At 36.6% G+C, this 24,621-nt stretch overlaps 3 protein-coding genes across 3 annotated transcripts in view; all 3 read right to left on the bottom strand.

Annotated features, from left to right (window-relative positions):
- LOC110446953 (protein sel-1 homolog 3-like) overlaps positions 1-3,455 on the bottom strand; it is a 38,500-nt gene extending 35,045 nt beyond the window's left edge. The window contains exon 1 of the mRNA XM_021492301.1: positions 3,385-3,455. Within this exon, the coding sequence (XP_021347976.1) occupies positions 3,385-3,450 (66 nt within the window). The 5' untranslated portion in view covers positions 3,451-3,455. The remainder of the gene's footprint in view (positions 1-3,384) is intronic.
- A 2,897-nt stretch (positions 3,456-6,352) lies between these two features.
- On the bottom strand, positions 6,353-15,070 carry LOC110446939. The gene is made up of 2 exons (XM_021492287.1): positions 14,777-15,070; positions 6,353-8,842 (listed from the first exon to the last, which is right to left on the bottom strand). The coding sequence occupies exon 2, from the start codon at positions 8,450-8,452 to the stop codon at positions 6,947-6,949; it is 1,506 nt and encodes a 501-aa protein (XP_021347962.1). The 5' UTR covers positions 8,453-8,842; positions 14,777-15,070; the 3' UTR covers positions 6,353-6,946.
- A 1,529-nt stretch (positions 15,071-16,599) lies between these two features.
- Positions 16,600-24,383, bottom strand: LOC110446940. The gene is made up of 4 exons (XM_021492288.1): positions 24,176-24,383; positions 22,280-22,399; positions 19,898-20,120; positions 16,600-17,357 (listed from the first exon to the last, which is right to left on the bottom strand). The coding sequence occupies exons 2-4, from the start codon at positions 22,394-22,396 to the stop codon at positions 17,323-17,325; spliced, it is 375 nt and encodes a 124-aa protein (XP_021347963.1). The 5' UTR covers positions 22,397-22,399; positions 24,176-24,383; the 3' UTR covers positions 16,600-17,322.
- Positions 24,384-24,621: the final 238 nt, after the last annotated feature.

Consider the following 24,621-nt stretch of genomic DNA (forward strand, 5'->3'; position numbering starts at 1 on the left):
CGATCGTAACAGTATAAAGTACCGAAATACGTCGGTAAATACTATTTTCACGAGGTTGGATTGAGTGTCCACGGAGGAATGAGTGTCCAGGTAAGTGTTCGCGAGCCCGAGAATTCGTTAATCCATTTATGTTACTTCTGTCTTCGGATTCATAAATATTGTTAACTTACCTAAGTGTGTGCAAAATATCAGGTTGACCATAACAGTATAAAGTACCGAAATACGTCGATAAATACTATTTTCACGAGGGTGGATTGAGTGTCCACGGAGGAATGAGTGTCCAGTTAAGTGTTCGCGAGCCCGAGAATTCGTTAATCCATTTCTGTTACTTCTGTCTTCGGATTCATAAATATTGTTAACTTCCCTAAGTGTGTGCAAAATATCAGGTTGACCATAACAGTATAAAGTGCCGAAATACGTCGATAAATACTATTTTCACGAGGGTGGATTGAGTGTCCACGGAGGAATGAGTGTCCAGTTAAGTGTTCGCGAGCCCGAGAATTCGTTAATCCATTTATGTTACTTCTGTCTTCGGATTCATAAATATTGTTAACTTACCTAAGTGTGTGCAAAATATCAGGTTGACCATAACAGTATAAATCTGTAAACTACACAGTTATACATGTATACATTTCTTTATACTCCTATGTTACTTTACACTAATACATGTATATACCTCTGTAACTTTACACTTATACATGTATATACCCTTGTAACTTTATACTAATACATGTATATACCTCTGTAAATTTACACTGATTCATGTATATACATCTGTAACTTTACACTAATACATGTATATACCTCTGTAAATTTACACTGATTCATGTATATACATCTGTAACTTTACACTAATACATGTATATACCTCTGTAAATTTACACTGATTCATGTATATACATCTGTAACTTTACACTAATACATGTATATACCTCTGTAACTTTACACTAATACATGTATATACCTCTGTAAATTTACACTGATTCATGTATATACATCTGTAACTTTACACTAATACATGTATATACCTCTGTAACTTTACACTGATTCATGTATTTTATACTCTGTAAACTACACACCTACACATGTATACATTTCTTTGTACTCTATAAACTACACACCTATACATGTATACATTTCTTTGTACTCTATACACTACACACCTATACATGTATACATTTCTTTGTACTCTATAAACTACACCCCTATACATGTATACATTTCTTTATACTCTGGAAACTACACACCTATACATGTAGACATTTCTTTGTACTCTATAAACTACACCCCTATACATGTATACATTTCTTTATACTCCTATGTTACTTTACACTAATACATGTATATACCTCTGTAACTTTACACTGATACATGTATATACCTCTGAAACTTTACACTTTTACATGTATATACCTCTGTAACTTTACACTGATTCATGTATATACCCCTGTAACTTTATACTAATACATGTATATACCTCTGTAAATTTATACTAACATATATATACCCCTGCAACTCTACACTGATTCATGTACATATGTATATACTTCATGTATATACTACTTCACTTTGTATAAACTTTACAGATATATGCATGTATTTATTGACTGTGTAACTTTACATTGCTACATGTAAATATCTCATCATTATGCAAACTTCTACACTGATACAAATATTTGTACTAATTAACTTTGTAAACTTTACACTGATACATTTATATACTACTTCACTATCACACTACTGACTTCAGACTTGTCTTGATGTTGTGATGTATATATATATATGTGCTATTTATAAATATGCTGTGCCGCATTAACTTAACTCTGGTACATTTCGGCGCTCACAGCTAGCAATACAAATTTCTAGCACTGCTCAACCAAGTACTCATTTACAGCTGAGTAGACTGGCAAAATCGGAGTAAAGGATACAATACCGTGCCGCACGTGGCGTGACTCGGACCCGCAACACTTCGGTCACGTGCCCGGAGTCCTACCACTAGACTACCGTACCTTCACTTACGTAAAGGAGAAAAATCTATCGAGACAAAAAGTTTATGGTTTTGTCAATCGTTGTAACGTATATTTATTTGTGTGTATTGCATCTGTCAGTGTTCATTGATCTGTCTATCTAACCCCAACCCTAGGGTAACAGATGTCGTAGAATTAATTATCAAGACATGTCGTTATCCAGTTTACCCCCTTTAGTGCCTCAGGTATCTGAACTTAACACGATTTGTAAATTGATTTCATTATTATAACACAGGTTTCGAATATCGACACAAACATTTCAGGTGCGTTAAGGGAAATTTAGATAAAATTTATCAAAAACATTACATAGAACTTGGCCGTTTTCCGTTACTTCCTTTTAACCGGCGACAGCGGCATTCCACGTAGTTATTAAATTGACAAGGCTAAATAAAAGATTTAGAAAGTTGAATCAAACGGGTTTCGATCAATCTTATTTGTATCCGAGTTAAGCAGATAAGAGCTTGAATGTGTTGTAACCCCTGGTGCAGCGGAATAGTGTATACGGATGTATACGTATTTTAGCGGTGTACGTGGCCGATCACTGCGGGTAGGCCGTTCACAAGCCCATTTTTTCTTATCTTAATCACTCCACGTTGACAAAACTAACGCAATAATTCATATACAACATGAAAAATCCATAAAACATCAAAAATATGATATTCATAATAACAGAGGGGAAAAAATTCCGAAGAAAATAGAAATATTTTATTTTGTGCCGATAATAATTTCAATATAATAATGAATAAATTGAAAATTACACTTCTAATTCATTTATTAGATATTCATCAGTAATATCTGGTCTATAAAATCTCGGTGTATTTTTTGATGTTCGGCAGACATTTAAAATTTAGTAAATTACTAAATATGTTTCAAATTGAATCAGATAAAATTAAGAGAATTAAAATCGTGTCGCTATGTACGTTGAAAGGTGTGTAAAATAGTTAGTAAACAGACAGTCTTGTTATACCAGATGGGTCCCTACAGGTAACTTGAATTACAAGAGTGTGTAATTTGATACAGATATTGTTTATTTAAGTTTATTGTTAGCTAGGGTATAAATATAGGGTACCTAGTAGAGCACGGAGGTAAATTGATCGTAATCATCACACCTGGATGATTTCAAAATGACAGGTGTATTTCTGTCTGGCCTTCACACAAAATGTTTACAATTTAACACGTAGTGCTGGTCTCCTGTCACAGGCTTCTAGCGTGTTACAAATAACAACAATATAGCTTTACCAGGTACAGAATTTAAAACGATAGATCAATCTCAAACGATATATTAAAATGAAAGATAAAATTAGAAGTAATACACATCACAGATAAATTCCCTCACCTGTTGATTACTCAGACTTACCTGTGAGACGAGGACTAGGACCGGTATGAAGTACAGACGAACAAAGTTAATAACATCTTTCGCCATCTTGGTGTGTATTTTTTCTGATAGAGTTATCTCCCCATCTCCCTCAATTTTGTCCAGCTGTTGCATCGCTGACGTCACGAGCGTCAATTTGAGTAGAATTTTACAGGTATGTGTGTAACACGTATACAGGTGCGACACATGTGAGCAAGCATTCCCCATATCATCGTGTGTGCGACACAAGTGAGTAAACGATGCACTATAACTTCGTTTTCCATTGCAATTACATGTTTGGTTTAATTGTTTTAACTATATAAAAACGCGCCCTAAAAAGCTATAAGGCTTCCAAGAGTGTTACCGATTACACTGGGACATGATAATTTGTTACAGCTATATTTGAACCTTACCTAAGTTGTTCAGAGAACTTTTACACGTTTTAGGTGTTTAGATCAACTTTCGGTGACATATATAATTAATGGGGTGGCATTTTTACCGTAAAACGTCTAAAATTACTCCGAACTCATTTGTTTATTGGTCCAAATAAATCTGTTACAGGTTGTAAAGTCCCTGTGACCAGTCACATAAAAGTTCAAACCTACAGGTAAACAAAAGACAAATGGCCACATAGGTTCGCTTTTTTTAAACTATCTTCTCTGAGTAACAACAAACCGCGCGATGCTTTGCTGGTTCGTGTTTATATAGGTAAAATATATCAGGTAAACATAGTACATATATGACACAAACTATAATTACCCTCCCTTTGATGTTTCTACCTATTGTTCTCAATATGTATGCGTTCAGGGAACACACCGTTTACATAGTGCTCAGTGTCATGCTTTGTCTGCACCTATCCAGCCCTGCCGATACAAACATTAATTCCATTGTCAGCACCAGTACTGTCAACTCAATGTCTTTATAACATTTAAAAAAAGGTTCCCTTACCCCAGTACTGTTTCTCGGGTTTTCCCTCCCATCGTCAGCACTGTCAACTTAACGTTTTTGTAAATACGACATCTCTGGTTTTCATCAATAATATGTATTGATGAGAACATGCATGATTTGAATTTCATTAATATCTCAAGACAATGACATTTTTTCCGGCAATATGTTTTTCACCAATATCATCATTCTTGATATCCTTTTCTCTGGAGTCAGACTTCGGCTTAAGCTTAGGTTTGACCTTATCTTAAGAGATGATTTCTCAGTGGGAAAAACATGAACTTAGTGTAAAAATCATACCTAACATATCGTAAAACCGAAGTCAAACGTTTTATTATATCAAATTAACGAGAAATTCTACACCCCGACAATTTCGGCTTTAACATCAATGCTTACGAACAGTACGACATTATGAAGAGATCTAACCTTTTTCATGCATTTGACACGTTCCACTCTCAACACATTTGTCCTTTAGAGATGATAAGAGTGTAAATACAATTGTTCATCATAATATACCATAATTATGGGTCCAAATTAAGTCTGGAATTATATGTTTATTACTTGACTCTTAAGAGTTGTCTTTTATGCCTGGTATATATTTTGTATAACTTTAAAGGGTTTTTTTTATTTCTTCTATATTGGAAATATAACCATAACGAATTTATAATTCTAAAATAATAATTCATACACACATAAATTATAAATACACATTTTTGTCTTCAATTGAAATACATACATGTAACAGTATGGGATATTTTTCTCAATTTGTATATATATATATCAACGGTGATACATAAACATCAATCCGCCTGAAGAAGCCCTAGAAGGCAGAAAGGCCTAGCGGACGATCTGAAAAAAATGTTTTTATTCTATATTTTCCTTCGCAAAGACTTATTTATTTATTATCTACTATATATATATATATATATATATATATATATATATATATATATGATAAATATCTGTACATAAACGGATTCACTGTACGTGTATATAAAACATACGTGAACAGCTACATGCTTTAAATACAAAGGCATACACATATAAATACACGCATACACATATCCATCTTTTCTTGAACGCATTGATATATCTCCACAAACCCAGATATATATGTACATACAAATACATGAGTGAGATCATACAAAAACATACACTTGTACATACAAATACTGACACGTGTACATACAAATACTGACACGTGTACATACAAAAACATACACTTGTACATATAAAACTGACTCTTGTACATATAAATCCATACACTTGTACATACAAATACTGACACGTGAACATACAAATATTGACACTTGTACATACAAATACTGACACATGTACATATAAAAACATACACTTGTACATACAAATACTGACATTTGTACATATAAATACTGACATGTGTACATATAAAAACATACACTTGTACATACAAATACTGACACGTGTACATATAAAAACATACACCTGTACATACAAATACTGACACGTGTACATACAGATAAATGTGTACATATAAAAACATACTCGTGCGCACAAAAATACATACACGTGTACATTCAGATAAATGTGTACATACAAATACATACACGTGTACACACAAATACATACACGTATACATACAGATAAATGTGTACATACAAATACATACATGTGTACATACAAATACATGCACGTGTACATACAGATAAATGTGTACATACAAATACATACATGTGTACACTAAATACTGACACGGGTACATATAAAAACATACTCGTGCACACAAAAATACATACACGTGTACATACAACTAAATCTGTACATACAAATACATACACGTGTACATACATATAAATGTGTACATACAAATACATACACGTGTACATACAGATAAATGTGTACATACAAATACGTAAATTTATAGATACAAATACATACATTTATAGATACAAATACATACATATGAACATACAGATGCATACATGTGTACATAAAAATACATAAGTTCATACAAATACATTCATTTGTTCATACACATTCCTGCAGTTCGCTCCAATAAATGAATTATGTGTGTTTTTAGCAAAGTTATTTCTATCATTGTCCTTGATAACTAACTGTCCGTTTTGTTTTTGTTTCTGTATGTTTTTGAAATTTTGTCAGCTCAAAATAAATTGTAAACTTAATATCATTCGGATCTTGAAGATCCCTTTAAAACTATGGTGGTACAGAGTAATACTCTTCGGGATAGGTATCGGAAGATAATCCGGGAGAAACTCTGAAGTCTCACGAACCACACACTATTAAATAAATACACGTTTGCTTTGATGTGTCACACTGTTCTGTTTATATTTTAATAAACAGTATAGCTAAGTTCCTGTGTTAGTTTTACAGTAACGAGCACAGTTGTGTTCTCGTCCTAAAGAGAACGAAATTTCCGGCATGCGCCTACACGCACAACTCCAGGAAATAAACACTTCGACTCGTATTTATGAAACTGTTGTCATGATCAAACTCATATTTAAAAAATCACAGTTTATAAATACTAGGGAAGATACCTTATTCCATGCTATGTTGTTTGGTGCACAAATAATCTCAACTATCCTAGTTCTACATTTCATTATTTTCACACGTGACATCACGTCTATTGATATTTGTAGACCTTAACCTTGTTTCCCTCGAGACTGACCCACAGGTTCCCGTTCTCCTGCAGGGCGATACCGTGAGGTTCATAGTCCTCGGTCACCAGTGTCTCCATCTTCTTGTTTTTCCCGTGAACTATAACCACGCTCTTGTTGTTCATATCCGTTATCAGCATGTTCTTGTGCTTGTCGTAGCACGCATCATACGGCCGGAACTTCTTGGGCGGATTGTAACCTGAACCACGGATACTTCCGTTCCGGATTGTGACACAGTCTCCCTCGTGATGGTACTTCACTTGTAAGTTCTCGTCAACCACGGTCACGTGGAGTTTGCGCGTGACCTGATTGTCGTAAACGATAACAGACAATTCTCCCGCGCGATCACATGCCGTTATGTGATGAGGTCGTTTCAGCATTCGGGCCAATGGGCTGAACTTGTCCATTGCCCGCTCGATCTGACCTTCACTGGAGTAGATGACGATCTTCCGGTCCATGCCGATGACAATGTAATCATCTCCCGTGACACAGAGACATCGCGGCGTTTCATCTACCCGAAATCTGATGACAGGAATGGTTGCCGTATGAACCTCGCGGATTGTACGGTCTTCGCACGAGAGCCAAAGGTGTTCGGATACTGTGGAGACGGCAATGTCGTACACCCGAGACTCGTTTTGGATCGTGCGCTGTACTGCTCCACTGAGATTGACAAGTACAATCTCCTGACTGAGTCGCTCTAGCAGCCACACATACTCCCCAACTGGACTCATTGAGTGGACTCTTTTATTGTGTTGAAATTCCGAAAGCATTTCCAGGTTTTGCGGAGATGAGGAAAGCGCGGACCGTTCGCTCAAACTGTTGCTGCCTTCAATTGCAAGCGTTCCGAAGACGCGGATCTTCTGTTCCGTACCGGAATTCCCTGGCCGGAAAATGGCAGCCTTTAATGGGATCTCTGTCGGGATATCTCGATCTTCCGGTATCTTTCGTTCCGCATATATGATCTCCATGTCATTGGCTGACTCGATCGCGTCGCGACACGTTCTCACGAGAGCTGACATATTGCTGTAGATATATTCCAGTTCCTCTTTGAACTTTCGGAGATTCTCTTTGTTTTCTTCCTCCATTTGCTCACAAAGCAATACATAGTTATCGCTGATTTTGTCTATTTCCGCCTTCAGTTCCGACGACTGTCTCTGGATGTCGTTTATAACGTCCTTGAAGTAGCCATCGTTTCCATTCAAATTTTTCTCCGTAGCTGCAATCTTGTTTTTTATCGTCGGCAGGTCTCGCTCGGCCTCCCTGAGAAATTGATCGATGTCGTCCGTCTTCTGTATCACGAACTCGTTCAATTCAACGAAAAAGTGTCCATTATGGGTTGTCGCCACGCAATGGGAGCATACGAGGTCTTCCATACAGTTTTTACAAACAAACATGACGTCATTCTGAGGGTGAGCAGGGCATTTCTTGCTGATCGTGCTCACTTCAGCAACAGGCTTTATTTTCTTCGGCATGTTGAGTTGATGGTTTCTTGACTAATTGATAAAAAAATGGGATCCTATCACTATATACTAGTCTCTCATTTCCTACCCAAAGACACGTGTTTAATTGAGCGCAAATATTATTGAATTATAATCGATGATGCTCTTTTCCCGTTTTGGTCCAGTTCTCAAAAAGTTATTAATCTTGTACCGCTTCGATTTAGTTGCAAATCACGCTTTAAGACTTCTTTCATGATGACGCCAATCTGGTTCTATGGGTGCTTCCAGTATTCACTGCCCCGCTCCCAAAACGTCTCTGTCGCGTCGATACACCCTAATAGCTAGATTGCTTGAATGGCGAATGAAAGTAACTTGCATTCTTTTTCCGCGTCATTTCCTTTCAGTTTGTTGAAACGATAATCTCTGAAACAGTTAACAAGTAGACCGTAAGTTTCATGTCATGTGCTCATTAATATATTTGATTTATGTACAAACCAGAAAAAAATACACAATTTTCATTAAAGAACATTTACAAATACATGTAAGTCATTAAATCAGGGCGTTTATTATACAAAAACTATCATGGTAGAAAATGATGCAGAGTTAAACTTCGACATAATGCCCATCGTTTCATTTCCCACCTCGTTTACCACCAATATATCTCAGGGACCGTTTTTATTTTATCTTTTTCTTAAGATTTGTTTTTGTATGATTTCCTCAGTGTATCGCCAAACCCCTCTATGACGCTAAAATTTCACTGGATAAATGGTGGCATTATAACGAGGTTTTTTGTTATGTTAATAAAAGTACTGACATCATAAAAACGAAGCAGAGGTTTTTTTAGCAAAAAGAATTATAACAATCTCAATATAACATAATTATAGTTTCTGTGCTGTATATTTCAGTTTCAGAGATGATTTAAATAATACTATGGGTAATAATTTTGATAATGGATCGCTTTCGTTTGAATACAGAAACGTGAAATTTGACCCAGTGCGTTTATTGTAGTGATAAAATAAAATAAATCGTGATTAAACCTTTAATAGTTTTGTGAGTGGTAAAACATATAGTAGTTATGGGAGTGGTGGTACGTATAGTAGTTATGGGAGTGATGAAACCTATAGTAGTTATGGGAGTGGTGAAACGTATAGTAGTTATGGGAGTGATGAAACCTATAGTAGTTATGGAAGTGATGAAACCTATAGTAGTTATGGGAGTGATGAAACCTATAGTAAATGTAGTTATGGGAGTGGTGAAACCTATAGTAGTTATGGTAGTGGTGAAACCTATAGTAGTTATGGGAGTGATGAAACATATGGTAGTTATTGGAGTGGTGAAACCTATAGTAGTTATGGGAGTGATGAAACATACAGTAGTTATAGGACTGATGAAACATACAGTAGTTATGGGAGTGGTGAAACCTATAGTAGTTATGGGAGTGATGAAACATATAGTAGTTATGGGAGTGATGGAACCTATAGTGGTTATAGGAGTGATGACACATATAGTAGTTATGGGAGTGGTGAAACATATGGTAGTTATGTGAGTGATGAAACATATAGTAGTTATGGGAGTAATGAAACATATAGTTGTTATGGGAGTTGTGAAACATATAGTAGTTATGGGAGTGTTGAAACATATGGTAGTTATTAGTTATGGGAGTGATGGAACCTACAGTGGTTATGGGAGTGGTGAAACATGTGGTAGTTATGGGAGTGATGAAACATATAGGAGTTATGGGAGTGGTGAAACATATAGTAGTTATGGTAGTGGTGAAACCTATAGTAGTTGTGGGAGTGGTGAAACCTATAGTAGTTATGGGAGTAATGAAACCTATAGTAGTTATGGGAGTGGTGGAACCTATAGTAGTTATGGTAGTGGTGAAACATATAGTAGTTATGGTAGTGGTGAAACATATAGTAGTTATGGTAGTGGTGAAACATATAGTAGTTATGGTAGTGGTGAAACATATAGTAGTTATGGGAGTGTTGAAACATATGGTAGTTATGAAACATATAGTAGTTATGGGAGTAATGAAACATATAGTAGATATGGGAGTGATGGAACCTATAGTGGTTATGGGAGTGATGAAACCTATAGTAGTTATGGTAGTGGTGAAACATATAGTAGTTATGGGAGCGATGAAACCTATAGTAAATGTAGTTATGGGAGTGGTGAGACCTATAGGAGTTATTGGAGTGGTGAAACCTATAGGAGTTATGGGAGAGTGTTGAAACATATAGTAGTTATGGGAGTGATGGAGCCTATAGTGGTTATAGGAGTGATGACACATATAGTAGTTATGGGAGTGGTGAAACCTATAGAAGTTATGGGAGTGATGGAACATATAGTAGTTATGGGAGTGATGGAACATATAGTAGTTATTGGAGTGGTGAAACCTATAGTAGTTATGGGAGTGCTGGAACATATAGTAGTTATGGGAGTGATGGAACATATAGTAGGTATTGGAGTGGTGAAACCTATAGTAGTTATGGGAGTTAATGTAACCTATAGTAGTTTTGGGAGTGATGAAACATAGCAGTTATGGGAGTGATGAAACATATAGTACTTATTTGAGTGGTGAAACATATAGTAGTTATGGGAGCGATGAAACCTATAGTAAATGTAGTTATGGGAGTGGTGAGACCTATAGGAGTTATTGGAGTGGTGAAACCTATAGGAGTTATGGGAGTGTTATGGGAGTGTTGAAACATATAGTAGTTATGGTAGTGGGGAAACATATAGTAGTTATGGGAGTGGTGAAACATATGGTAGTTATTGGAGTGGTGAAACCTATAGTAGTTATGGGCGTGATGGAACATATAGTAGTTATGGGAGTGGTGAGACCTATAGTAGTTATGGGAGTGATGGAACATATAGTAGTTATGGGAGTGATGAAACGTAGTAGTTATGGGAGTGATGAAACATAGTAGTCATGGGAGTGATGAAACCTATATGAGTTATTGGAGTGGTGAAACATATAGTAGTTATGGGAGTAATGAAACCTATAGGTGTTATGGGAGTGGTGAAACATATAGTAGTTATAGGAGTGGTGAAACCTATAGTAGTTATGGGCGTGATGGAACATATAGTAGTTATGGGAGTGGTGAGACCTATAGTAGTTATGGGAGTGATGGAACATATAGTAGGTATTGGAGTGGTGAAACCTATAGTAGTTATGGGAGTAATGAAACCTATAGGTGTTATGGGAGTGGTGAAACCTATAGTAGTTGTGGGAGTGGTGAAACCTATAGTAGTTATGTGAGTGATGAAACCTATAGTAGTTATGGGAGTATGGAACCTCTAGTAGTTATGGGAGTGATGGAACCTATAGGGGTTATAGGAGTGATGACACATATAGTAGTTATGGGAGTGGTGAAACCTACAGTAGTTATGGTAGTGGTGAAACCTATAGGTGTTATGGGAGTGGTGAAACATATAGGAGTTATTGGAGTGGTGAAACCTATAGGAGTTATGGGAGTGTTATGGGAGTGTTGAAACATATAGTAGTTATGGTAGTGGTGAAACATATAGTAGTTATGGTAGTGGTGAAACCTATAGGTGTTATGGGAGTGGTGAAACCTATAGTAGTTGTGGGAGTGGTGAAACCTATAGTAGTTATGGTAGTGATGAAACCTATATGAGTTATTGGAGTGGTGAAACATATAGTAGTGTTATGGTAGTGGTGAAACCTATAGTAGTTGTGGGAGTGGTGAAACCTATAGTAGTTATGTGAGTGATGAAACCTATATGAGTTATTGGAGTGGTGAAACATATAGTAGTTATGGGAGTGGTGAAACCTATAGAAGTTATGGGAGTGATGGAACATATAGTAGTTATGGGAGTGGTGAGACCTATAGTAGTTATGGGAGTGATGGAACCTATAGGAGTTATGGGAGTGATGGAACCTATAGTGGTTATGGGAGTGATGGAACATATAGTAGTTATTGGAGTGGTGAAACCTATAGTAGTTATGGGAGTTAATGTAACCTATAGTAGTTTTGGGAGTGATGAAACATAGTAGTTATGGGAGGGATGAAACATAGTAGTTATGGGAGTGATGAGACCTATATGAGTTATTGGAGTGGTGAAACATATAGTAGTTATAGGAGTGGTGAAACCTATAGGTGTTATTGGAGTGGTGAAACATATAGTAGTTATAGGAGTGGTGAAACCTATAGTAGTTATGGGCGTGATGGAACATATAGTAGTTATGGGAGTGATGAAACATAGTAGTTATGAGAGTGATGAAACCTATATGAGTTATTGGAGTGGTGAAACATATAGTAGTGTTATGGTAGTGGTGAAACCTATAGTAGTTGTGGGAGTGGTGAAACCTATAGTAGTTATGGGAGTGATGGAACCTATAGTAGTTATGGGAGTGATGGAACCTACAGTGGTTATGGGAGTGGTGAAACATATGGTAGTTATGGGAGTGATGAAACATATAGTAGTTATGGGAGTGGTGAAACCTATAGGAGTTATTGGAGTGGTGAAACCTATAGGAGTTATGGGAGTGATGAAACCTATAGTAGTTATGGGAGTGATGAAACCTATAGGAGTTATGGGAGTGATGAAACCTATAGTAGTTATGGGAGTGGTGAAACATATAGTAGTTATGGGAGTGGTGAAACCTATAGTAGTTATGGGAGTTAATGTAACCTATAGTAGTTATGGGAGTGTTGAAACATATGGTAGTTATGGGAGTGGTGAAACCTATAGTAGTTATGGGAGTTAATGTAACCTATAGTAGTTATGGGAGTGTTGAAACATATGGTGGTTATGGGAGTGGTGAAACCTATAGTAGTTATGGGAGTTAATGTAACCTATAGTAGTTATGGGAGTGTTGAAACATATGGTAGTTATGGGAGTGTTGAAACCTATAGTAGTTATGGGAGTTATTGTAACCTATAGTAAATGTAGTTAAGGGAGTGATGAAACCTATAACAGTTATGGGAGTGGTGAAACATACAGTAGTTATGGGAGTGTTGAAACATATAGTAGTTATGGGAGTGATGAAACATAGTAGTTATGGGAGTGATGAAACCTATATGAGTTATTGGAGTGGTGAAACATATAGTAGTTATGGGAGTGATGAAACATATAGTAGTTATGGTAGTGGTGAAACATATAGTAGTTATGGGAGTGATGAAACATATCTCTAGTAGTTATGGGAGTGATGAAACCTATATGAGTTATTGGAGTGGTGAAACATATAGTAGTTATGGGAGTGGTGAAACCTATAGGTGTTATTGGAGTGGTGAATCATATAGTAGTTATTTGAGTGGTGAAACATATAGAAGTTATAGGAGTGGTGAAACCTATAGGTGTTATTGGAGTGGTGAAACATATAGAAGTTATAGGAGTGGTGAACCCTATAGGTGTTATTGGAGTGGGGAATCATATAGTAGTTATTTGGGTGGTGAAACATATAGAAGTTATAGGAGTGGTGAAACCTATAGGTGTTATTGGAGTGGTGAGTCATATAGTAGTTATTTGAGTGGTGAAACATACAGTAGTTATTTGAGTGGCGAAACATATAGTAGTTATGGGAGTGGTGAAACCTATAGGTGTTATTGGAGTGGTGAAACATATAGTAGTTATTGGAGTGATGAAACCTATAGTAAATGCAGTTATGGGAGTGATGAAACTATAGTAGTTATGGGAGTGAGGAAACCTATAGTAGTTATGGGAGGGAGGAAACCTTTAGTAGTTATGGGAGTGATGAAGTCTATAGAAGTTATGGGAGTGGTGAAACATATAGCAGTTATTGGCGTGATGAAACCTATAGTTGTTATGGGAGTGATGAAACTATAGTAGTTATGGGGGTGATGAAGTCTATAGTAGTTATGGGAGTGGTGAAACATATAGTAGTTATTGGAGTGATGAAACCTATAGTTGTTATGGGAGTGATGAAACTATAGTAGTTATGGGAGTGATGAAACTATAGCAGTTATGGGGGTGGTGAAACCTATAGCTGTATTGTAGTTGTGAGAGTGCTGAAATCTATGGTAGTTATGGGAGTGATGAAGCATATAGTAGTTATGGGAGTGACGAAACTATAGTAGTTATGGGAGTGGTGAAACATATAGTAGTTATGGGAGTGGTGAAACTATAGTAGTTATGGGAGTGGTGAAACCAATAGCTGTATTGTAGTTGTGGGATTGCTGAACTCTATGGTAGTTATGGGAGTGATAAAATGTAAAATATATAACTACAGTATGAAAAACGGGGAGGGGGTAAATTATGTTACATGTATTAGGAACATTACTACACATAAAGACAGACAGATTACCAAATACAACCAAAACTATAAAACAAATAAAACACGAAATCGACAGTTAGTCACATTTCTACCTTTTCATGATGACCTGTTCCTTAGCAACTGTAGCTGTCCTGGCGAAAAGCTGTCACCTGTTAATGGCGAATATCACGATGAAGTATTTGTGTTCACTATTTACGGGTCTGTTTATATGTTTCTCAATTAAACAATATCTTCTCTAGATCTGATGTCACAGAACTGGAGACATGTACACAGATTAAGTTAAAAATTATCAACGATTTCGTCTTCCTCCGAGGTCACTTGCTTGTTCTGTCTCGGCCTGATATATATTCCCAGTCGAATGTCTATTTAAGGAAATCAACACACGATATGCAATATGGCTGCTCTATGTGTCTTAAACACAGGCACCTGTGGACATGATTTTTGAATGGATGATTTTATAAAAAGTCTTTAATCTTAAATTTAACGGATTAAAAGCACTTTGCAAATAACGAATTAAGAAAATGTGCACCGTTTATAAGTATTCATATTCTGTCAGGGCTAGGGACGATAGACTTAAGACTTAATCAAATATTCTATGAATTACACTCTCATTTTGAAAATTAGTTCAAATTCGGTAAAGTTATTCATGTATATAAAATTGGGAATGTGTCTTTGGCGTCAGTACGGTTATTTCTTTATCTCTTAAATCTGCTAATTTATGCTAATTTATACATTGACACGAATTTCTGCTTGTTGTATGCAGTTGTAGTTCCAATTCTTTGCGCGGAGTTTAATGATCTTTAAAATAAATCCGGTACACAGGTACCTGTGTTTTGGTATTCAGTCATGCGTGAACTCGGTAGAGTATTTAATGTTTGCGCTATTGAATGTAGTAACAAAACACTGGATCAGATTATCATTGTCAGTACAATACTTTAGAACTAAAAGACTAGATGAACCTAATTAACATATATATATTGTGTACCAGTTTAATTATGAGGGTCAATTGGGGTAATGTTTAATATATTCTTTTAAGTTATTAATTTTATACCTTGAGTTTCGTTACTCATCTGTATACAGATACATATCCAAAATTAAGCCTTTATCTCGGAGTCTGTTTAATATTTAATAAGCAGAATTTTAGACTGTTTTTATTGTTTTCTACTGTTACTGACGTCTTTGTCCCATGTGAATTCTTTGTTTATTTCTGGTGTTGTTTGTACCTGAGGCTCCCGGGTAAAACGTTAACTTCACATAAGCGATAAAGGTTGACAGTACAGCATGAAAAGTGTATTGCATTACCAGATAGGTTACCTGGTCATTCCTTGTACCATCTTTAGAAAGACTTATCTCATATTTTAACCCATGCCACTTGTTGGTTATTATATCCATTTAAGCAGCGCATGCCCATTGCTATTTCGGACTAATTTAATGCTACCAGACAAGGCTTTACGTGATAAGCTCCGGGTCAACGAATAGTCATGACTCCATGAAACAAAGGCCGTAAATGTAAAAACGAGAAATTAACCAGTCCTTTATTAAGGAGGACCACCCGTACCTTTATTAAGGAGGACCACCCGTAGCAGAGACCGAAGGGACCCGATAAATTGTTACAGATATATTTGGACCTTACCTGACGTGTTTGCAGTGATTTTACTCGTTTTATGGGGTTAAATCAATTTGCGGTAAAAAATGACACCATCAATGGTTATTTATAGAGCTATTACAGCTATTTTAACAGGTTTACACCAATACATCGGCTGTGTTTTATATAACGTATCATTCATACGCAACCGAGACCAGACATGTAAGACCTCTCAGCGTATGCACTGAATTGAATCAACGTCTCATACACGTATGTAATTCGAGTCGGTCAGGATTTTTATTTTATTTTTATTATCATTTTTCTCTTCTCAAAATAAAACAAAATTTATTTCATACAGTGTCACATATTAACAACAGCACATATGATACGCATGGCTTCGCTTGAAATTCACAGTCCAGCAAAATCTTTATCAATTATAAAAGTTCCTTTCATTAACTGTAAGCGACAGTCGACTGGTCATCAACAATGGAGGTCCGGAGCCTTTTCAAGGTCAGAGTGGGTTAGAGGATAAATTCTGAACTTACCGGGGCGGTAACGAGTAAAACTTAAAACGTATAGAAATGGCACTTGAGGTGTCTTCATGCACTCTTAAATCTTTTAAAGTTTTTCAGAGAAATAGCTACATCCGTAAAAGACAAGGGAGGTCGCTGAACATAGTACGCGATGTTAACAAGTTTGAATGTCTATACCAAACTAGTAATTTCAGAATAAATTGCCGTCAAACAATTTTAAGGCATTATCAATCAGTTTGCGTTTCTCTGTTTTTGCTCACTTTTCTAACTCCAATCTCTTTCTCTAAGTCAGTTATCGATTCCATGGCATTGTATTTAGACATATTTTAATTCAGATATCTCGACAACCGTAATGCTCTCGATGTTTTGTTTCCATTAAAAACCATGACGTCAACATATTACTGTTCCACAGTGTTCCTGCGCGTCACGTGACGTTTGCTTCCACCCAACACCTGACGATTTCTCCCACGGACCACGTAACAAATTTTCCAACGAGTCACGTGACAGTTTCTCCCGCGCATCACCCCTCTATCATCCGGATAGCATCCATTGTCTCTGTAATAATAAAAGTAGAAAATCATTAAGATATTTGCGATTTCAATAGCCTCAACACTTTATGGCGACGTCACCACTTGTGTATTCAGTCATTCAAATTTAAAAATGAGACATTGGCATGAATCCAAAAATTACCCTTAATGAGCATTATTCTGCGGGTTAGGATAAGATCTTTAGTGCAGAAACTTTTGTTTCTGCTCAGAATAAAACTTCCATATGTTAAATTGTTAAGTTAAAATGTAACTAGAGATAATCGTAAGGCCGACTTTTATATTTCTGTGTAGAGTCACCCTCCTTTATCAAGATAATTTTGTTTCTGGTTGCAATATAACACAGGCACAGAAAACGCCGCTTTTAGCGTCAATACACTTCATTTAGCCTTACTCATTTATCAATACCACGCGTAGTCAATGATGAATTCGGATTCAATTGATTATTATTTCTCCTGCAGTGTTTTTCTGTTTGTTGCAATCGCAGTACAAGTTTTAGAAAGGATGTGGTATCTGTATGCACACTCTCTGGGGTCATACATTGTTTCTCTTCCAACAATAGCTAATTTGAAATGTATAGCTGATGTTTGACTATTGGGTGCGTTCCGCATCTTTTCTAGCTATCATAGTTGATCTGTAATTTTGATTAACCCATGTCCCTTATTGATATTAAATGTGTTCTGTCGGTGTCGTTTCGTGCGTGTCGTCTAATGATTCAATTGTAAATTATCATCCTTGTACGGAATGAAACATATCTCACGTCCACAGTGACATGGAGTACTGACTATCTCTTTATGAGTCAGATCCCCCTGAAAAAAGGACCTAAGTAAGGCCATACATTGTAAAGTCCCTTAAAGATCCTCGTACCGATGTCTAAAGTGAAGCTATGCACAGTATTCGAAACTTAATTTTCCTAAATCACTATAACTTTGATAAACTATTCTTTATAAACAGGAGATCCCAGAGGGATCTTGGCGCTCACCATTTTACCATCTTTATTAGTTCTATGTCAGTTTGATCTTTTCTCTTTTTTCCTTTTATCTATTTGATCAGTTTGCCTTTCAACCATCTTAATCAGTCTTTTGATTTGAGAAAGGCCCTTCCAGTACTTTCCGAGAAATAGCGCTTACAAACTTGAACTCTCAAATTCAAGATGGCTAGCTGTACGTCATCTTAGTTTTCCTTTCAGTCCCTACATTTGTAATTCGTAACTTAGAACCATGGGAAAACTTCATGTGCAGTTTGGGAAAGATCCTGGTTTTGTTGTTAGTCTGAACAAAACTATATGCATAACAAGGGACCATTGGGAACATTCATGTGAAATTTGAGAAAGATACCTCCAGTACTTTCTGGGAAATAGCGCAAACAAACCTTGACTCTTAATTTCAAGATGACTGGCTGTCGGCCATCTTGGTTTTGTGATTAGTTCAAAAAAATGATATGCATAGCTAAGAACCATTGGAAACCTTCATGCGAAATTTGAGAAAGATCCCCCCAGTACTTTCTGAGAAATAGCGCTAACAAACTCTCAAATTCAAGATGGCTGGCTGTCGGCCATCTTGGTTTTGTGATAAGTCCCGAAAACGCACAACTATGGATCAAGGGGAACCTACAAAGAAAGATCCCTCAAGATATTCCTGAGAAATAGCAATAACAATCCTTCAATGTCAAAAATCAAAGATGGCCGTCTGTCGGCCATTTCGTTTATCTGGTCAGTCTCAAAAGTAAACATGAACAATAAAGGACCGTTGGGAACCTCATATAAAATTTGATAAAGAACCCACCAGTACTTACTGGGAAATAGCACTAACAAATCTTAATGGTCATAGTCAAAGATTTGTTTATCCGATCAGTTTCATAAGAAGACATGCACAACTACAGACCAAGGGAAATGTACATGTCAAATGCGAGAAATATCTCTCCAGTCTTTATTGAGAAATAGCGATAACAAACCTTCACTGTCAAAATCCAAGTTGACTGCCTGTTCGCCATTTTATTTATCTGATCAATCTCAAAATTCAACATGCACAACAACAGACCAAGGGGAACCTACATAAAAAATGTGGGAAGGATCTCTTCAGTACGTATTGCGAAATAACTATAACAAACCTTTATTGTCAAAATATAAGATGGCTGCCTATCGGCCATTTTGTTAATCTGATCAGTCAAATTTGAGAAAGATCCCTCTAGCGCTTACTGAGAAATAGCGATAACAAGAATTGTTTAAGTACGGACGACTGACGACGGACGGACCACGGACGCTGGGCGTTAAGAATAGCCCACCATCAGATGAGGGTGGGCTAAAAATAATGAAAATATAACAAACCAAAAACTAATCAACTGTGTGTTTACCACCAGGGTTCGTACCAAGGGCTTATTTTTTTTTATTTGTTTAGACTGATTGTTTTACCTCATACCCATGGTACATGAAATACAAAAGAAGAAAAAACGAAAAAACGATACTTGTTTTGTGAAGTTTCACAGAAAAGCACGAGCAGAAATTTTACTCAGGCGTGAAGGTAGTCAACATCGTTTTCCCTTGGTACGTACCGTCAAAGTTGAGTTGATGATCGCCATTGTTGTCCCCGTTCCTCATGAATCCCGTTGCCATAAATGTCGCGAGATTTGGCGGGAAGCCAATGACGTTTTCATAGAAAATGGTTATTTCTGATGACGAAAGAAGGTTATCATCATTCAAATCTCCACGAGTGAAGAGTTCCGATGCAAGTTCTCTGTCCACAGCGGATCGCCTCTCTCGATTGAAAATGTTCTCCTGGAATTAGTTTTGAAAAATAATAATCTGTTAAACATTGTTACATGAAATAAAAAGAGATTATACATTTTAGAAATGAATCAGTATATATACCATGCGATTAAAAATCAGATGCTTATTGGCTAACAAAAGATGTAATCCAAGGCGTCATATCTCAGCCCTCGTACTTTGACTGAGTTAGCCGGACGGCTGTTCTTATTTAGCGGATTTGAACTGTGACAAGGTGTTGTAAGGTGCCATTTATTGTGGTTATAATACACGTAACCTTCAAAACGTTCAACGGTGACAGAGAAAACCGGAATCGGTATGCATAATAAGCTTACTGACAAAAACAGTAAAATTAAACAATGAACATGACGTCACATCGACTATATTGATGCAATTATAAAACTGAAGTATTAATTGATGTGTTGATTAAGTATACTCGTTGCATCCTCGACACTCTAGGGGTTACGCCCGATTTCGCTCTTTGCACCCATGGAATGTCATAGAAAAATCGAAGGCATCGTGTGCGCCACTTTGTAGATGGGACGAAAACAATGTACTGGCCTTAAAGTCGCTCCTTCAAAATCTTTAAAGGACAGGTGTTTTTTTTACATGAGACCAATCAAATTGATAGCCGCGTGCCTTCGATTTTTCTACACCATATTCCAGGGGTGAAGAGAGCGAAAGTGAGCGTAACTCCTGGAATATCGACGATGACCACCTTGTGGATGAGACAAGACTAGTTTAAGCTTTTGATGTACAGCAAAAAAGGATCTCGCAGTCGCGTAACAGTAAAATTGACTTGTTTGAAGTCGGTTGTCGCTCCTCTGTTATGTTCATAGAATGGGTATCAGCCCAGCGATTGGTCAGAGTGTTTTTAACCCGAGACAAATCCAAATGTTAACCGCGTCCCTTCAAATTTTCTATGACATCATATTCCAGGGGTGCAGAGATCGTAAGTGACCGTTACCCCTGGAGCATCGAGGATAAGATCGTTAAAAAAGAGGTACACGAGAACACAACGATAGCTTTGATATTTGTCGTCGCTGATATAAAATCCGGAATATCGATATTAAATGTACATGCTGTACTTTCCCGACATATTAAGAATACGCTCATGCGCTTAGGAATTGCATGCGTGCCACGAATTTTCATACCGACATGACAATGGGAAAATATATACAGTTCACACCCTTTAACTTAATTACAAGTTATTCTGGTATAGAAATGATAGCACTATAAGTTAGATAAAACGTACTATAAACGACATTTCAGTCAACAGCAGAGGAAACCGAACGCTTCAAATATGTTTCGAACGCATAAAAATCATTTTGAAAACGTTGGTTTTGATACAATTCAATACAACATATGGTACAAAGTTAGGACTCATGTTATACATAGAACTAACCGATTTGCGTTTATACCGGCGTGACAATTTTCAAAAGCCCGTCCAATATGCATATGTACAGAGAATGCATTTATATACATGTATCTAAGTGTAAGTTTTCTTTAACATTTGTGACGTGCAAGCCTCTGTAACTTACGTGCTATCGACATTCCTTGGACAGCTTTAAGTCATATAAATGTTTGCTATTTATGATAGTCAAAATTTAAGTGAGGTAAGAGAATAAGCGTGCAATTGATACAAATTAAATTGCTTTCATTTTCATTTTAACAATTTTTATTGCAAAAAATATGCAAAGGGATAGGGCATCAGGCAAAGCCTATATAAGCCTTCTCCTTACAACTTCGGTATGTTATATGTACAGCCATTGAAATCATCAAACAAATATTGCTTTCATAGCCCTATGAATGGAATATATTTTTGTAGTCTTTATATGGGGACATATAGCTGGAATGTACAAATTTAGTATTGACCTTGGTCGCCTCGCACGATGTACAAGGCAAGTACAATGTATAGGTACAACGTAGATAGGATCCAACTTGTAACGATGGACATGGTAATCAATACAACTCACAAAGTATTTGCAGGTAAAAGCGCAAAGATCGTATTTGAGACCAAACAATTGACAATAGTAAATGAATCTTTTAAATTCTCAGGATTTGGAATAAAACAGACTTTCCCTCGAATATTAATAAGTCCACTTCTCTCTCTACCAAACCTCTCCGGAAGTAGAACAACGTGTCTCTTTACACATTGTAGTAAGTCGTACCTGTATCGTTCCAGGCCTGTCGTGTGTTGGTAGGCTCTCTGTAGACATAACCATTAGTGTCAGTAGGGTGAGAAATATACACGCACCACAGCAAACCGACTTGGTCCAAAAGTCCATTTTCTGAATAAAAATAATCAAATCATTACTCTAACTGAATAAAGTAGTCCGTTTATTTCCTACATTTTGTTTTCAAATATTACCATAGATACCCCCGGTGAAATCATATAAAATATAAACTCAGGAATTGAACCCCGGCCGTCTTTGTGAAAGCCGAGTGCGCTATCCACTGTGGCAACAAATCAACACTTTCCAATAAGTGCGAGAATTATATCAACAATGAAAACAAACGCTTTGAACTCATGATGAGCCCGTAAAAATTACATTTCGTCGAACTTAACAATCCGTGTTCCATTGCATGCAAATTGACCACTAGAGAACTTACGAATTTCACCTGGGGGTGGGTGATGGAGTTCGTACATAAAATATTGACCATTTCATTTCGTTTGTGAGATGTGAGCTTCTTTTCAGAAAGATTTATCAAGTCTATCGACATATCGGAAAAATACGCATTAATGAAAATACAGTTACAGTTTTTGACAGTGGCCATGGTATGACAGTCTTCAAACAACAGCGCATGTTTGCCTACGTACTTAGATTTTACTGTTTTGTATGTTCATGTTGTAGCCAAGGTAATTTCTACAACATCTTTTTTTAAAAACGCAGACTGGTCATGAAGTCCAACAAAGATACGCGTCGTTAAGTGGCATTTTGAAGAAATTTAAAAAGCAACAACTTGTTTCATAACAGAAAAATCATGATAAAAATAATGAAATATACAAAGGCAAAGGAAACCCATATTTAAGCATTCTTTTTCCAATGTATTTGTTCCAATAACAAATAGTTCACGAGCCCACCGCATCATCCTTGGCTGATTATTCTAATACTTTTTATCAGTTGTCTAATAAAGATTTAATTTGTGAGGAACATCAATAATAACACATGTCCTTATGTCGACCACGTGTCTGTAGCGATCGATAGACAATTAATAGAAACATTTATACGATCTGCTCGCCCTAGCTCACACACATGGGATATATGCACGTGTTTCGCTCAATGACATCTGACCATACATGCATGTAGCTCTCTCCTAGGGTCGTTTGACCAGGTTAACGTCGATGATGACAATCTGATAGCTTTTCATCAAATCCCGTTACATACCACAGATAAAATGAAGCTTGATTTACGCGGCTGGGCAGCGAGATAGCTAAAAGACTAGAAGCGTTAGGGGTCATTTTCAGCCTCATCGGGGATTTAGAATCAGTGGTTATATTTGTAATCTAGATGAAATGAAGTACGCAAATATGAAATTTCAAATTCATTCGACAACTGGTTAAGAAGATAAGTAAGTATTTTCATACCAGTGTTCAATTGTAGAGAGGAATTAATGTTTGGCACATGCGAATGCTTTCATTTTTGCATGCTAGTTTGCCAAAATCACCATATTTGGTCTATTTCTGCATAACAACGCAATTTTTTGCTATGATAGGGCATCTACATATGCGCAATGAAAAAAACCCAACATATTTGTTACCTAAATCGGTAGATACATTCAAGTTGAATTGTTTACTTGTTATGAGGCCAAACATGACCAATAACGTCCGTTGTGATGGCTTGACGGATGCTAGATATTCTAATATTCTGATTAGCGGTAGTTGCATTTTAAGACTCGACGGTTATGGCCAAAGTTATATTTTTCTTGAAACGACCTAGTTTTCACGTTCAGATTCATCCGTACGTTTTGATAACCGTGCAATGATTTACATTTGTAAACACAGAACATAATTTGATAATTTGCCCTGGTGAAAATATACAAATCTTATTAATTGTAGTACTTACGTTTAAACAGGAAGTAATTAGTGCTGCTTGAAATTATGTCTTTTCCAGAACCGGACTTTTTTTTAGTAGATCTGCTTTTTCTTCAGGTTGCCGTCCTTTTTTATACAGCAATACTAATTCCTCTTTCAATTGTTTCTGCTTGCCCCCTATTGACAGTCACTGACTTCGGAAATCCTTATGATAACAGTACAAGTAATTACTGTTTCTGAAATAGTTAGATGATCGCGCAGACAGCAGATCTTTATACAGGCAGTTCGCTGTTGACCCTTACAGACTTTGACTGTGCTTCACTGTAACGAGTTGCAGTATAGATGTATATATATAACTATAATACTGATTGATATCGGAGTCCGGTGGATCAATATTAACGTTTATATAATTATTTATGCCAGCAGTGCGTTTAGACGATGTTTACACATCATGTCTAGTAACCGTTGTATATAGAT

This window comes from Mizuhopecten yessoensis, unplaced genomic scaffold, assembly GCF_002113885.1.
Source record: "Mizuhopecten yessoensis strain PY_sf001 unplaced genomic scaffold, ASM211388v2 scaffold3079, whole genome shotgun sequence".
Lineage (NCBI taxonomy): Eukaryota > Metazoa > Mollusca > Bivalvia > Pectinida > Pectinidae > Mizuhopecten > Mizuhopecten yessoensis.

Coding starts and splice junctions, on each gene's coding strand:
- LOC110446939 (XM_021492287.1), bottom strand. CDS start 8,452: ATGCCGAAGAAAATAAAGCCTGTTGCTGAAGTGAGCACGATCAGCAAG.
- LOC110446940 (XM_021492288.1), bottom strand. CDS start 22,396: ATGGACTTTTGGACCAAGTCGGTTTGCTGTGGTGCGTGTATATTTCTC. Junction 20,121..22,279: donor ACAGGCCTGGAACGATACAG/GTACGACTTACT, acceptor AACTAATTCCAG/GAGAACATTTTCAATCGAGA. Junction 17,358..19,897: donor TCATCAACTCAACTTTGACG/GTACGTACCAAG, acceptor TTATTATTACAG/AGACAATGGATGCTATCCGG.